Here is a 16,185-nt window from a genome sequence, read left to right as displayed (position 1 = left end):
TGCCTGCGTGGGCGCCCGGGAGGGGGACGACCGAGAGAAGGGGGGCGTTGTGGGGAGCCCGGAAAAAGGTGGCACGCCGCACGCACGCACCCACGCACGCACGCTCGTTCCGGCCGGCCGTCCGGATCGGATCTACCAGCCCACCTCGGAATTAAAGACAAAAACCCTTCGCGAAGCAACGCAGCCCACGCGTCCCGGATTCCGCACGCCCGCCTCGGACCGCGACCTCCCCCTCCCCCTCCCCTCTCTCCTCCACGACGACGATGATGAGATGAGACCCAAAGCAGTCATTTCCTCCCGCCTCGCCTCGCCTCGCCTCGCCAGACCCGGGGCGGCACGTGAGCGCGCCTCGAGCAGCGCAGCTCCTGTCCCCTGCCCCCGCCGCGCCGATGGGATCGGGTAATAAGCGTCCGCCGTAACTATCGGATAAGCACCGTGCTTTGGGGTTCGGTTAGCCAGCCCTAATCGCACACCGGATTACGACGATTCGTTCGCGGGCGAGGGCACATGCCATGTGACCCCACCACCACTGCCCCCTCTTACCTACAGCTGTTTAATCTGCCCCCCCCTTCTCCCTCTCCCTCTCCCTCGCTTCTCCTCCCTTCTCTCTCTCCCTCCCTTTCTTTCTCCCCCCCCACCCCACCACCACCACCACCATCTTGACGGACTCCCCACACTCTCTCCCTCCTCTCCCTCTCCCTCTGCCTCTGCTCCCACTTCGGCAGACCGCTTCTCGCATGGTCTCAAGGTAGAGCGAGCGAGCTCCCACATGGATTGCCTGCGGCTGGCGGTAGCGGCGGCGGCGCTCCTTCTCGCGGCGCTCGCGGCGGCGGCCGACGACGCGCAGCTGCTGGACGAGTTCAGGATGGCGCTGCCCAGCCAGGCGCCGCTCGAAGGCTGGACCGCGCGGGAGGGCGCCTGCAGGTTCCCCGGCGCGGTGTGCCGGGGCGGGCGGCTCACGTCGCTCTCGCTCGCCGCCGTCACGCTCAATGCCGACTTCCGCGCCGTCGCCAACACCCTGCTGCAGCTCAGCGCCGTCGAGCGGCTCAGCCTGCGCGGCGCCAACGTCAGCGGCGCGCTCGCGGCCGCCAGGTGCGGCGGCAAGCTCGAGGAGCTCGACCTCTCCGGGAATGCCGCGCTGCGCGGCTCCGTCGCCGACGTCGCCGCGCTCGCCGGCTCCTGCGGCGCGCTCCGGACGCTGAATCTCTCCGGTGACGCGGTTGGTGCGGCCAAGCCCGCTGGCGGTGGCGGTGGCGGGCAGGGGTTTGCGGCCCTCGACGCCCTCGACTTGTCCAGCAACAAGATCGCCGGAGATGCCGACCTTCGCTGGATGGTGGGTGCCGGCCTTGGGTCTGTCCGGTGGCTGGACCTCGCCTGGAACAAGATCTCCGGCGGCCTCTCGGACTTCACCAACTGCTCCGGCCTGCAGTACCTTGACCTATCCGGCAACCTCATCGCCGGCGATGTCGCCGCGGCGGCGCTCTCCGGCTGCCGCAGCCTCAGAGCGCTCAACCTCTCCAGCAACCATCTCGCCGGCGCGTTCCCGCCCAACATCGCCGGCCTCACCTCGCTCACCGCCCTCAACCTGTCCAACAACAACTTCTCTGGCGAGGTCCCCGCCGACGCTTTCACCGGCCTGCAGCAGCTCCAGTCGCTGTCCCTCTCCTTCAACCACTTCAGCGGCTCCATCCCTGATTCCGTCGCTGCGCTGCCGGACCTCGAGGTGCTCGACCTCAGCTCCAACAACTTCTCCGGCAGCATCCCCGACTCCCTCTGCCAAGATCCCAACTCGAGGCTCCGCGTGCTCTACCTTCAGAACAACTATCTCTCCGGCAGCATCCCGGAGGCCGTCTCCAACTGCACCGACCTCGTCTCCCTCGACCTCAGTCTCAACTACATCAACGGCTCCATCCCGGAATCCCTCGGCGAGCTTAGCCGCCTCCAGGACCTTATCATGTGGCAGAACTTACTGGAGGGCGAGATACCTGCGTCTCTGTCAAGCATTCCCGGCCTGGAGCATCTCATCCTCGACTACAACGGGCTCACCGGCAGCATCCCGCCGGAGCTGGCCAAGTGCAAGCAGCTCAACTGGATATCCTTGGCGAGCAACCGGCTGTCTGGGCCGATCCCCTCGTGGCTTGGGAAGCTCAGCAACTTGGCAATCCTAAAGCTGAGCAATAATTCCTTCACCGGAAAGATACCCGCAGAGCTTGGTGACTGCAAGAGCTTGGTATGGCTGGACCTCAACAGCAACCAACTTAATGGATCAATTCCACCCGAGCTGGCAGAGCAGTCGGGGAAGATGACCGTTGGCCTCATTATTGGGCGGCCCTATGTGTATCTTCGCAACGACGAGCTGAGCAGCCAGTGTCGTGGCAAGGGCAGCTTGCTGGAGTTCTCAAGCATCCGGTCCGAGGACCTTAGTCGGATGCCGAGCAAGAAGCTGTGCAACTTCACAAGGATGTACATGGGGAGCACAGAGTATACCTTCAACAAGAATGGCTCCATGATATTTCTGGATTTGTCATTTAATCAGCTTGACTCGGAGATACCCAAGGAGCTTGGCAATATGTTCTACCTCATGATCATGAATCTTGGGCACAACCTTCTGTCTGGTGCTATCCCAACAGAGCTAGCTGGTGCAAAGAAGCTTGCAGTACTTGACCTTTCGCACAACCGATTGGAAGGGCAGATACCCAGCTCGTTCTCGTCACTGTCTTTGTCTGAGATCAATCTGTCGAGTAATCAGCTGAATGGGACAATTCCAGAGCTTGGTTCTCTTGCCACATTCCCAAAGAGCCAGTATGAGAACAACTCCGGTCTGTGTGGCTTTCCACTGCCACCATGTGAGTCGCATACTGGGCAAGGCTCTTCCAACGGTGGCCAATCTAACCGGAGGAAGGCGTCCCTTGCGGGCAGCGTTGCTATGGGACTCTTGTTCTCGCTCTTCTGTATATTTGGGTTGGTCATCATAGCCATCGAGAGCAAGAAGCGGAGGCAGAAGAATGACGAGGCAAGTACCTCCCGTGATATATACATTGATAGCCGGTCACATTCTGGCACGATGAATTCCAATTGGAGACTCTCTGGTACAAATGCTCTCAGCATCAACCTTGCTGCATTTGAGAAGCCACTGCAGAAACTCACCTTGGGTGATCTTGTTGAGGCCACCAATGGCTTCCACAATGATAGCTTGATTGGGTCTGGTGGATTTGGTGATGTCTACAAGGCACAGCTCAAGGATGGGAGGGTTGTTGCTATCAAGAAGCTAATACATGTGAGTGGCCAGGGTGACCGGGAGTTCACAGCGGAAATGGAGACCATTGGCAAGATCAAACACCGCAACCTTGTTCCGCTCCTCGGCTACTGCAAGATCGGCGAGGAGCGGCTGCTGATGTATGACTTCATGAAGTATGGCAGCTTGGAGGATGTGCTGCACGACCGCAAAAAGATTGGGGTAAGGCTGAACTGGGCGGCAAGGCGAAAGATTGCAATCGGGGCAGCAAGGGGGTTGGCATTCCTCCACCACAACTGCATTCCGCACATCATCCACCGAGACATGAAGTCAAGCAATGTGCTTGTTGATGAGAATCTGGAGGCAAGGGTCTCTGATTTCGGCATGGCGAGGATGATGAGTGTGGTGGACACACACCTGAGCGTGTCCACCCTCGCCGGCACGCCGGGGTATGTGCCACCGGAGTACTACCAGAGCTTCCGATGCACCACCAAGGGTGATGTGTATAGCTACGGTGTTGTGTTGCTGGAGCTGCTCACTGGGAAGCCCCCGACGGATTCAACAGATTTTGGTGAGGACCATAATCTTGTAGGATGGGTGAAGATGCACACAAAGTTGAAGATCACTGATGTGTTTGACCCGGAGCTGCTGAAGGACGATCCCACCCTGGAGCTTGAGCTGCTGGAGCATTTGAAAATCGCATGTGCGTGCCTGGATGACAGGCCGTCGAGGCGACCAACGATGCTCAAGGTGATGACGATGTTCAAGGAGATCCAGGCTGGGTCAACGGTGGACTCGAAAACCTCGTCGGTGGCTACCGGGCTGAGCGACGATCCTGGTTTTGGGGTCATGGACATGACCCTCAAGGAGGCCAAGGAGGAGAAAGATTAGGAAGATGACCACCGGCGACACGCAGACGGCGGTGACCGGCAGCAACACGTCCGTCCGTCCGTCCAGTTTGGGTTTGGGGGCGAAAAAACCCGTAGAAATCAGCCTCTCAGATGATTGATGATGATGTGATGATACCATTCTGAGGTTCCCACGCAAGCTTAGAACCTCCCTGTGATGGTACACGATAAGAAGAAATTTTCCCTCCCTTGTAGCTCTCGTAAGCCCAAGCCGTCATGTACCTATAGGAGTAGCTCACCTTTTTCTTCTCTTTCTTTGCCAGCTTTCTTCATCTTCTTCTTCTTCTTCTTCATCTCCTTGTTTATTTTGTCGTAGCGCTCCAGTAAGAGCTGTGTATGTACATATATAAATGGTGGATTTTCTTCGGTGCAAGTTCCCTCGACTGCGGTTGCGTCCTCGTCAAAAATTCGCTTCGAGTGTTGTTGTTGCTTAGCAGTTGGCTGGGGCATTGTACATACAATGTGTGTTGCATCAGTTGATGATCAAAACATGGTACCATTGCTGCAGATGCACGGTGGAAACCCTACGTACCCTGAGCTATGTAAATCTGAGAGGGTGGGTACACTGGAGGCAGGCAGGCAGGAGGACGGAGGGAGGCCGAGGTGAACAGCGAAAGACCAGCCAATGGGCAGTCAAGAGGCTGACACAGCTCCTGTTTCCATGTGAGGTAGCGCATGGCCTGTGGGTGTGGGTGTGGGTGTGTGGTGGGGGGCCGGAGGCACTGTGGCGCGCACACACATACAAGAAGGCGCACTCACGCAGCACGGCCACCTTTCTTTAATTTCCGGGGCTTGCTTTGTCTTCAAATCATCAATCAGTGAGCTTAGCTTAGCCTTTAGTTGGTCAAAGGTTCCCTTAACCAGTTTTTGTCCTCTCTCCCCCTCTCTCTCTCTCTCTCTCTCTGCTCATATCTTAATCTCATGGGTAACATGGCTCCTCGCCTCGCCTTATTATACTCGCCTTCTCCATTGTAGATGCATGGTGCTGTGTCCAATGCTTAGGCCTGGTTAAACTAATCGTCCGTGTCCAGCCAGTAAGTGGCAAGCTGATTCCCTCAGATCTCAAGAGGGCTGTTCAAACCTAGGGTTGCAGGTTCAGATTTGAGCTTGGAGCGTGTTCCTTGTTATGGTTTGTTTATTGTTATTCCTTCGCTCTGAGAGAGAGAGAGAGAGAGAGAGCTGGGCCTGGGCGAACGGCAGTTGTCACATATGGTAAAAATTCATGAGGCTGCTGGTGATGGGCATCTACTATATCTTCACAGGTCAGTAATAAGCAGCTTCTCCGTCCACACAGGCTTAGCTACACAGGCAGGGCATGGCAGGCCATTTTCTCTCGGGTGAAGTGAATTGAATAGTTTTTACCCTTCAGGAGCCCCAAGAGCTCCTCCATGTAGTCTGCCTCAGGGTCCATGACTCCGCCATGCAGCAGCACAGCACAGCACAGCAGCAACAACAACAACCGAACACACAACACAAAGTCTGGAAAAGCTACAAAGGCCATGGTGACATTGACAAACTGTGCCTCGGAATGGAGCCTCTGGCGTCACCTCACGGGCGTGGGCCCTCTCCTCTGCCTGCGTTGTTTTGGAGCTCCGGCTTAAACCAAGCTCGCCCAGTGCTATCATGATCCCTTCCCACCCATCGGAATAGTGGTATCAATACCACCATGTGGCTTTCACAGTCTATCATGCATGCATGCATATGCAGTGCAGTGCAGCACCAGCGCTTTCTTTTCCTTGTGCAGAAACAAGCTCAAATATGCATCCTCATTTTAAATTCTTACAAAATTCTCACAATGAAGTTGTACTAATTCTCATTTTCCTCGGGGTGTCATCCTCGCCATTAATGGCCAGCCGGCAGCCCAAAAACGCGGCATGTTCCTCGGCCAATCTCACGCACACACAAAATCTAGTCCGAAGAGTTCACATCTCATCGTCAGCGTTCGAGCAATTCCCGCGAGTGTATCTAGCAACGCAACGCAACGCAACGCAACGGCGCTGCATGCTGGCGATGGATGGATGGATGGATAGACGCATGTGTGCTTGCTTGTGCATTTGCCCCTGCTTCTTGTCCGTGTGTTCATTGTTCAAAGGGAGGGCATCATCATCATACATGTGTGTGTGATGGGCGGGGGCGGGCGGGCCCCAGGATGGCTGTGCTTGGCCTAATGCCTCCACCCTCATCTGCTGGGGGAGGACATGTAGGGCATCCAGGGACAGGGTTATCATGGCACAGTCACTGCCCGTGTAGCCCGACGAGTGAGTAACCGGCTCATTCAGCGACCTGCCGCCTGGGCCTGCCAGCGCCCATCTCTCTCTCTCAACTCCATCCCTCCCCGTGAGATGTAGTACCACCGTGAAGCATTGCTCGCAGAGAGCGCCTCCAACTAAAAGGCAACACGACTGGGTCAAGCGGCCGGCCGGGTTGGTTGCTCGTGCCTGCTATGTGGCATTTACCACCATGAATGAATGCGCACTGTGCCATGGATGTGGGGGTGTACTAAAAGTTGTCACCTCCCTTTGCTTGGATGGGTGCCGCTGCCCATCTCGCCTGCAAAAAGGCCCGTCGCAATGTATCGCACCAGAAAAGGTGGAAACACCCATATTTGTTCTTATTATTAGCATGTTGTGTTTCAGATAGTTTGATGATAGTGAGGTGAGGTAAAATTCTACCAAGCAATCCCGATCCAAAAATAAAGTGCCTTTATGACAATATACTGCAAAATTGACCTCTGAGAGCAAGTCTAGTACGTAGAATCGTCGTATCGGCATGGTTGGTATAGAAATCATCATTATGAATATATTAACTAAAAATATCACTCTAAGAGAGTCACTCGTACTCGTGATATGCATTGGATTTTCGTGAAAAGGAACGAGTAATGGGCATCTGAAGTTGTATGTGATATTAGGTAAACGGGTCACTCGGACGAACTGTTTGTTACGACAAAAATAGCACAAACGGTTCAGCCTAACAAGATGTGTGTGATATCCAACAAACACGTTAGTAATCGGAATTGTGTGGGAAGATAGATAAAAAGACATACATAATAAGTTGTTTGTGCTGCGGGCAAACATTTGCTCGCACCCAAGTTCCTTTATTTAATCATAAGGGATGTGAATTGCTCGGTCTGCATACCATCTATACTTTGTCTACAAAACAACAACATGATCACATAACCTAAATAAACATTCAATTACATTACTCACTACACATGACATTTGCACACCTCAATTAACAAGTACATGCATACTAAACTAGTAGTAACGATCATCAAATCATCTATACTTCTTGTGATGACAGGTGCCAGTCGACGCAAGACGGAGGCACTTTCGCATGTCAATGATCCGCCTGCACATCTTGTATCTTACGTACGCGTCCTTGGCCACGTACTTGACGTGATCTTCATCTAGTCTTTTGAACCAGGAGTGCTAGGCAACTTTCTATTTCTTGCAGACATCCTTCATGCCTCTATAGGAGGGGTTGATGATGGCCATGGAGAGGTCAACCAGGGAGTCTTTGTGCTTCTCATTAGCACCCACGATTGTGTACTAGCATTGGATGTCCACAAGATTTCGATAGGCGAAGCCCATGGTCTTGAGCACCTTTTCATAGTTGGTGGTCTCCATCATACCGATTAGTCGGGGCTATTGACAAACCTGGCGAAACGCTGGCAAGGCCTTGTGGCCACGCAGTAGTGGTAGACGAGGACATAATGGCCCACACACAACTGGGCAATGGCAACCTTTTGATCATGCCCGACACGACCGTTGGTGTACTCGAGGTCGAAGCCGACCACTTTGTACTTGTCACCGACAAGTAACTACTCCATGTGTGGATGGAGTTCTCCACCCTGACCGGGTCGTTGGTGTACACTATCGAGAGGTCCTTGAACCTTATGTGGGTGTCCACGTAGGCACGAATGGTGAACTTCCGCTCATTGTCGGAAGCCGCTCGGAGCTCCATCATTGAGCCGAGCAGGATATCATCTTTGTATTTGGAGTCGTGGGTGTCCTTCTTGTATTGAGGGTAAAGGTTGAAGACAAACAAGAGGTTAAAAGAGCGGTGGAGTAAATGGGGGCCGAACGAGTTGTTACTGGCATGTCTTTTCACCGTGTTCTCGGTAGAGGATTGCTATGCAAGCTTGACCAACTCGAAAACACGCGGTTCGTTTGGCCACGCGGTGGCTCCAAGTGCCACCAATGTATCGTTGTTGAGCCCGTTCCCGCTCAACTGTGCAGGTCCCAGCGCGCAACCGTCTAGAGCTTCCCCACTTAGCTCGGCTGGGAACGCGTCGTCCAAAAGAAGCTCACATTATTGTGGGTGTTAAATGGCAAACGGTTGGCAAAAATGAACTGCATGAAATGACTTAAAGCAGCGCACACGTTCAACACTAAGCAACTGGTGTGACGATGTGAATGATCGCTGTCGGTTGCATAATATAATTTGTTTGCAATGAGACCGGGAAGGTAAACACAAGCCATTATGGAGAATGGTAATTAAACAAGTCGGTTGATTGTTAAGGTGCAGATATCAATTGTCCGTTGCATATTTAAGTCAAAATGGTACTGTCAAAACAGTGTTTACAAAACCGTGTGCGGAAAGTGCCACTCTCGTGCAATAATGACTATCGTGACATGTGTAAATCCTACGATTGCAGAATTGCGATCCACGAGAATGCATACTGGACAATGAGGACATGTGTGTCGCGACACAATGTTAGTCATCGCACATGGTTTCAATATGGGAAAATAACCAAGTTTGTAAATCAGTTCCAAATTTCATTTTTTGTGTGACACCTGGTTTCTTTTACCGCGGTCAACAAGTTTCACGATAAGTCTATCATTTTTACCGTAATATGCACAGTGTTTGAAAAATGCCAACACTCATAGGTAGATGTGCGTGTTGTGGGCCAATGATTGCTAGTATATTAATATTCCATCAACCAAACTGATTGGAGCACAAGATTGCATATACATTGCTCCATGTACAACTAGTTTATAAAACAAAGTCTCATCAACAACTAGATCAACACATAATAAACATACTCAAGCATACATATAATACACACAAACTAGATAGCTAGGGTAGTGCTCGACATGTATATATAACTCAATCTTGATAGTACCCACCAACAACGTAAACTTTCTCTAGGTACTCCGCGTACGTGGCGTGCGCCACCCTGCAAGAAAATTTTATCTGAAGGAGCCAATGGCTCGTCCTTTAGCATGCTCGAGAACACTTGCAAACGCGGGGTTAAGCCTTTGCGTGCAGAACAGGCTTCCGAAGCCCCCATTTTGGGTCCTGATATGACAATTATGCTTTCCCGCATAGAGCTCCCAAGATTTTGTTTCTTGTACCTCTTTTGGTAATATTTAGCGCTGTCAACGTTTTAGATAGCACCTATTACATTGATAAATGAAATGCATAAAATGTACGACAAAAAAATTATAGTGCAAATTTTTTATTAACTAATGATTCTAAATGCACGAACTGATTATTATCAAACAAACTAGGAGTAGTAAGTTTGAAGTACTACACCCTATATCACTAAAGTAGTGATATAAATGCTCTTATACTTATTTGTTTATAGAGGGGGTACATCTACACTCCCTCTGGTCTGGTGTATAGGGCTCACTACCAAAATATATTTGTTCCGCAACTACTCCATATTTACGCCTAGTTAGTAGTTAATGGCTTGATTAATTGGCATTATTGATAGTGTGCTAGCAATGCATGTGCTAGTTTCTCGGGTGTGATTGGGTAGTTACCTTGACAGCTAGAGCCATGCAAATGTCCCATAGTGATTGACACAAGCGATTGGCTATTGTTTCCTCTCCCAGTAATAACTATCCAAATTGTGAAGGATTACACACGATTTTAAGCAGGCGTATTGGCTAAAACAAACCGCGTGAGATTTTCACTCGCCCTACCATCATACACCTAGGTCGCAACGCTCCTTGTAGCGACCCTAATACATAAGATTGGAGGGAGTAATCATCTATGTAGGCCATTCATATCGATTCTAAAATCTGTCTATGAATTATTAGCAGAATCACTAATCCTAGACGAATTATTAGCAACATGATCATTTGTAGAAATCAACCATTAAATCACTATAACCCTAGACAGATTGTTAGCATACCTAACTAGTTCTCCGTTGTCGTCCGAGTTGTCACCGTCGGAGTCATCGTCGCTGGGCTGGTCATTAGACATGTCATAGTAGTCTTTGTGCAGCACCGTCTCCTGCTCGGGTAGCACGATGGGTCTTGCGATGTTGTGGTCGCGCTTCTGTCCGGCCGAGACCTCATCGACGGAGAGTGCAACCTCGTCACCCAACATCAAGAGATGCTTATGTGCTTTGCTGGCCCCGGCTTCGAACCCCGCGTCAGCATTCCCTCCAATGGTGCGCTTGGTTGCCATCTGATACACTTCTGAGAGCATTTACGACTAGGAACGACGGCGGGGATGATGGCGGTGTGTGGAGAGAGTGGGAAGTCCGTCCGCTTTTTATAACCAGCAGCACATACATGATTAATATGGGGTGATTGGGAGCTCGACGGGAGGCGGTTAAATGACTCGCCTCCTGGTTAGCCTACACAACGGTCTTCTCGCATGCCTCCAATCAATTTATACACCTACTCGCATGTCTCGTGATGAGTCTGCATAGAGGACTGCTCGCACGCATCCCATCATTTCGCACACCTACTGGCATGTCTCCCGATGAGCCATCCCATCGCACTGCTGATGATACACAAGTGTAGGGGATCTATCATAGTCCTTTCGATAAGTAAGATTGTCGAACCCAATGAGGAGTAGAAGGAAATGACAAGCGGTTTTCAGTAAGGTATTCTCTGCAAGCACTGAAATTATCGGTAATGGATAGTTTTGTGATATGGTAATTCGCAACAGGTAGCAAGTAACAAATGTAAAAATGGTGCAGCAAAGTGGCCCAATCCTTTCGTAGCAAAGGATAAGCCTGGACAAACTCTTATATAAAGCAAAGCGCCCCCGAGGACACATGGGAATTTCTGTCAAGCTAGTTTTCATCATGCTCATATGATTCGCGTTCGTTACTTTGATAATTTGGTATATGGGTGGACCGGTGCTTGGGTGCTGCCCTTACTTGGACAAACATCCCACTTATGATTAACCTCTCTCGCAAGCATCCGCAACTATGAAAGAAGAAGTATGATAAATCTAACCATAGCATGAAACATATGGATCAAAATCAACCCCTTACGAAGCAACGCATAAACTAGGGTTTAAGCTTATGTCAATCTAGCAACCCATCATCTACTTATTACTTCCCAATGACTTGCCCTAGGCGTGATAAATCTAACCATAGCATGAAACATATGGATCGAAATCAACCCCTTACGAAGCAACGCATAAACTAGGGTTTAAGCTTATGTCAATCTAGCAACCCATCATCTACTTATTACTTCCCAATGACTTCCCCTAGGCCCAAATAATGGTGAAGTGTCATGTAGTCGACGTTCACATGACACCACTAGAGGAGAGACAACATACATCTCATCACAATATCGAATGAGTACCAAATTCACATGATTACTTATAGCAAGACTTATCCCATGTCCTCGGAAACAAACGTAATTACTCACAAAGCATATTCATGTTCATAATCAGAGGAGTTTTAATAAGCATTAAGGATCTGAACATATGATCTTCCACCAAGTAAACCAACTAGCATCAAGTACAAGGAGTAATCAACACTACTAGCAACCCACATGTACCAACCTAAGGTTTTGAGACAAAGATCGGATACAAGAGATGAACTAGGGTTTGGAGAGGAGATGGTGCTGATGAAGATGTTTACGGAGATTGACCCCTCTCGATGAGAGGATCATTGGTGATGACGATGGCTTCAGGTTTCCCCTCCGAGAGGGAAGTTTCCCCGGTAGAATAGCTCCGTCGGAGCTCTAGATTGGTTCTGTCGAAGTTCTGCCTCGAGACGACGGTGCTTCACCCCAAAAGTTCTGATATGATTTTCTCTAGGTCAAAATCCTTCATATAGCAGAAGATGGGCACCGGAGGCCTGCCAGGGGGCCCACAAGCCTGCAGGGCATGCCCGGGGTAGGCCGCGCCCCCTTGCTTGTGGCCACCTAGTGGGTTCCCTGATGTATTTCTTTTGCCCAATATTTTTTTACACATTCCAAAATAATTCTTTGTAAGTTAGCAGGACTTTTAGAGTTGTGCAGAAAAGGTCTCTCAGATTTGCTCCTTTTGCACTCCAGAATTCCAGCTGCCAGCATTCTCCCTCTTCATGTAAACCTTGTAAAATAAGAGAGAAAAGGCATAGGTATTGTACCAGAATGTGTATTAATAGACCATAATGCAATAACTATCGAAATAAAAGCATGATGCATAATGGATGTATCAACTCCCCCAAGCTTAGACCTTGCTTTTCCTCAAGCGAAAACCAAGATCGATAAAATGCCCACATGTTCAGAGATAGATGAGCCGATAAAAATAAAATACAGACATGAAGGCATCATGGTTATCTTTAGAACAACAACACATATTGACATATAATTTCTTATGCTAGAGTAACAATTCATTCACAAGGTAAAATTTGAATCAAGAACTCTATCGAGAACTAACAAACTATGATCTCAGTCAGTCAAGCAATTCCAATTTATCATAACGTAGGAAAGAGTCAATATAAGAGCTTGTAAAGAAAATCCACATACTCAATCATCCTATAGTATTTCATAATTGCTAACACTCACGCTGTACCTATGAGGTCAAAGCTTCAATCGAACACAGAGAAATATAGAGGCTCATAGTTTTGCCTCCCAACTATTTACCTCAAGGGTAATGTCAACAATAATAACTCATGATCACCCACATCCAGTGGATATATTTGTCTAGATCATTCCCCAACACATGACGCTTGCCAAAATATGAAGGCGAAATAAAGGAAATGGGGAAGATCACCATGACTCTTGCATAAAGGTAAATACTAGAAAGTAAAGGTAACAGATAGGCCCTTCGCAGAGAGAAGTAGAGGTTGGCATGCGCTTTTCTAGTTGGATGCGCAATCCCTTAATGCAAAAGGACGTCACTTTATATTGCCCCTTGTGATAAAGAACTTTATTATGCAGTCTGTCGCTTTTATTTCTTATATATCACAACTTTGTATAAAGTTTATTTTCCTCACACTAATAGATCACACATATTTAGAGAGCAATTTTTATTGCTTGCACCGATGACAACTTACTTGAAGGATCTTACTCAATCCATATGTAGGTATGGTGGACTCTCAAGGAAGTGTTTGGATGCACAAGTGGTATATCTACTTGGTGCGGTAGTTTTTGGCTAATGTGGGGTGGAAGCAAGCGACACATGTTGAAGGATCTATAACCATATAACTTCTATTCGGAAATATGCAAACGTAACTCATTATGTTGTCTTCCTTGTCCAATATAAACTTGTTAACGTATAATATTTTAATGAGTGCTCAAAATCATAAAATATGTCTAAGATAATATATTTATATGTGAAGCTCTCTTTCTTTATTACTTCATTTTAATTGCAACAATGACCAATAGCTTTGTTTGTCAACTCACAACAAATTTCAGTCGACATACTTTTTATATGTGAACTCATCACTCCCCATAAGATCATTATATATACTCTTTGCTTTTATTCTATACTTATTTCTATTTCTATTTGTTAAGATCATAACAAGCAAGCAAAGCTCACAACTCAAAACTACTCTTTATTACATAACTCTCGGACTTTCTTACACAGGGGGAACATAAAGCAAAACTCAAAACTAGATCTCACTAAAACTTTATTCTACTAGATCAAGATATAACCAAAAGGATCGAAAGAGGAAAAATGAAGAAAGTAAAAGATGTGATTGTGATACGATATAGGGGCACCTCCCCCAAGCTTGGCACAAGCCAAGGGGAGTGCCCTATACTCATGTGTTTAGTTGTCTTTCTTCGGAGGTGGTGATGTTGGAGTTGTTGGTGACGTTGGAAGCTTGTCCTCCGTCTTCCAAGGCATGGACTCACCACTGTAAAAAGATGAGCGAGTCTCCGAGATCCTCAAATCTTCAGCCAAACTCATTCTCTTTAATCCGTATTCATACTCAAAGTTTTTGTTTTGCAGGTCATAGATCTGGGCTTGGAGATGCTTGATTTTCTCGTAAAGCTTGAACACGTGATCCGAGATGTCCTTGGCGTCTAGCTTGTGCTTATGGGTAAAATCCGCGATCATCATGTGATTGGCATTGAGTCCTCGTTCCACCATCCCTTGGCACTTGAAGACTTGTTGTTCCATTGCTTCAAGCCTTGTTTCCACGCTTCTGGTCTTCTTTGGCCCCTCAACATCACGGATGTGCAGGACCCCCTCATTCATCTCAATGGTTTGAGGGTGTTGCAGCACCTCCGCAAGGTAGGGCTTGATGACCCTCTCGAAGGACTTGTCCTTCAAAGCACTTGAAGACGCCATGTTGATCTAAATCTGCTGCAGAAAGAACTCAAAATGAAAACAGGAGATATTTTCGTGATACGAAGGTCAAAACCTTTGGGAGATTATATAATGATTTTTTACCAACCCGAAGGAGATTTCCATAAGAAAAGAGTCTGGAGGGTACACGGGGTGGCCACAAGCCTCCAGGGCACGCCCAGGGGGGGTAGGCCATGCCCCATGGCTTGTCGCCTCCTCGTGAACTCTTCGGACTGCTTAGAATTTTCCTAATTTTATAAATATTCTAAAACTGGTCAAAATTGCCATTAGAAAAGTTTTGGAGTCGGTTTGTTTACCGTAACACATACCTATTACTTTTCGGAGTATGAAACATTCTCATAGGTCTCCCTAATGTACTCCTCCGGAGTTATGGTATTGATAATATTAGTTTCAACATTTATGGGAGTACCTCAGATATAATGTTTGACTCTTTCCTGATTTACCACCTTTGAATTTGTGCCTTCAGCGTTGTTGATCTTGATGGCACCGGAATGATATACTTCCTTGATAATGTAAGGCCCTTCCCATTTAGAGAGAAGTTTTCCTGCAAAAAATCTTAAACGAGAGTTGTATAGCAAGACATGATCACCTACATTGAATTCACGCTTTTGTATCCTTCTATCATGCCATCTCGTAACCTTTTCTTTAAACAACTTAGCATTCTCATAGGCTTGGGGTTCTCCATTTATCAAGCGAGCTAATGTCAAATAACCTCTTCTCACCAGCAAGTTTGAAATCATAGTTAAGCTCTTTAATTGCCCAATAAGCTTTATGTTCTAGCTCTAGAGGTAAATGACATGCTTTACCATAAACCGTTTTATATGGAGACATACCCATAGGGTTTTTGTAAGCGGTTCTATAAGCCCATAACGCATCATTGATGACCCACAAGTATAGGGGATCAATCGTAGTCCTTTGGATAAGTAAGAGTGTCGAACCCAACGAGGAGCAGAAGGATCTGACAAGTGGTTTTCAGCAAGGTAAAATCTTCAGGCACTAAAATTGTCGGTAACAAGTGATTGTGTGGTGAGATAATTTGTAGCCAGCAACGAGTAACAAAAGTAGCAACGGTGCAGCAAAGTGGCCCAATCCCTTTTGTAGCAAGGGACAAGCCTGAACAAAGTCTTATAGGAGGAAAAACGCTCCCGAGGACACACGGGAATTTCTGTCATGCTAGTTTTCATCATGTTCATATGATTCGCGTTCGTTACTTTGATAGTTTGATATGTGGGTGGACCAGCGCTTGGGTACTGCCCTTACTTGGAAAAGCATCCTACTTATGATTAACCCCTCTCGCAAGCATCCGCAACTACGAAATAAGAATTAAGACAAAGTCTAACCATAGCATTAAACTAGTGGATCCAAATCAGCCCCTTACGAAGCAACGCATAAACTAGGGTTTAAGCTTCCGTCACTCTAGCAACCCATCATCTACTTACTACTTCCCAATGCCTTCCTCTAGGCCCAAATAATGGTGAAGTGTTATGTAGTCGACGTTCACATAACACCACTAGAGGAAAAACAACATACAACACATCAAAT

General features: G+C 48.2%; 1 protein-coding gene across 1 annotated transcript; it reads left to right on the top strand.

Annotated features, from left to right (window-relative positions):
• The first annotated feature begins 563 nt into the window (after positions 1–563).
• LOC123444284 (brassinosteroid LRR receptor kinase BRI1) lies at positions 564–4,516 on the top strand. Its single transcript, XM_045120961.1, has one exon. The coding sequence runs from the start codon at positions 770–772 to the stop codon at positions 4,124–4,126; it is 3,357 nt and encodes a 1,118-aa protein (XP_044976896.1). The 5' UTR covers positions 564–769; the 3' UTR covers positions 4,127–4,516.
• Positions 4,517–16,185: the final 11,669 nt, after the last annotated feature.

This window comes from Hordeum vulgare, chromosome 3H (assembly GCF_904849725.1).
Source record: "Hordeum vulgare subsp. vulgare chromosome 3H, MorexV3_pseudomolecules_assembly, whole genome shotgun sequence".
Taxonomy (NCBI): Eukaryota; Viridiplantae; Streptophyta; class Magnoliopsida; order Poales; family Poaceae; genus Hordeum; species Hordeum vulgare.
The sequence above is the reverse complement of the archived record's forward strand: the minus strand, read 5'-3'. Positions and strand labels throughout refer to the sequence as shown.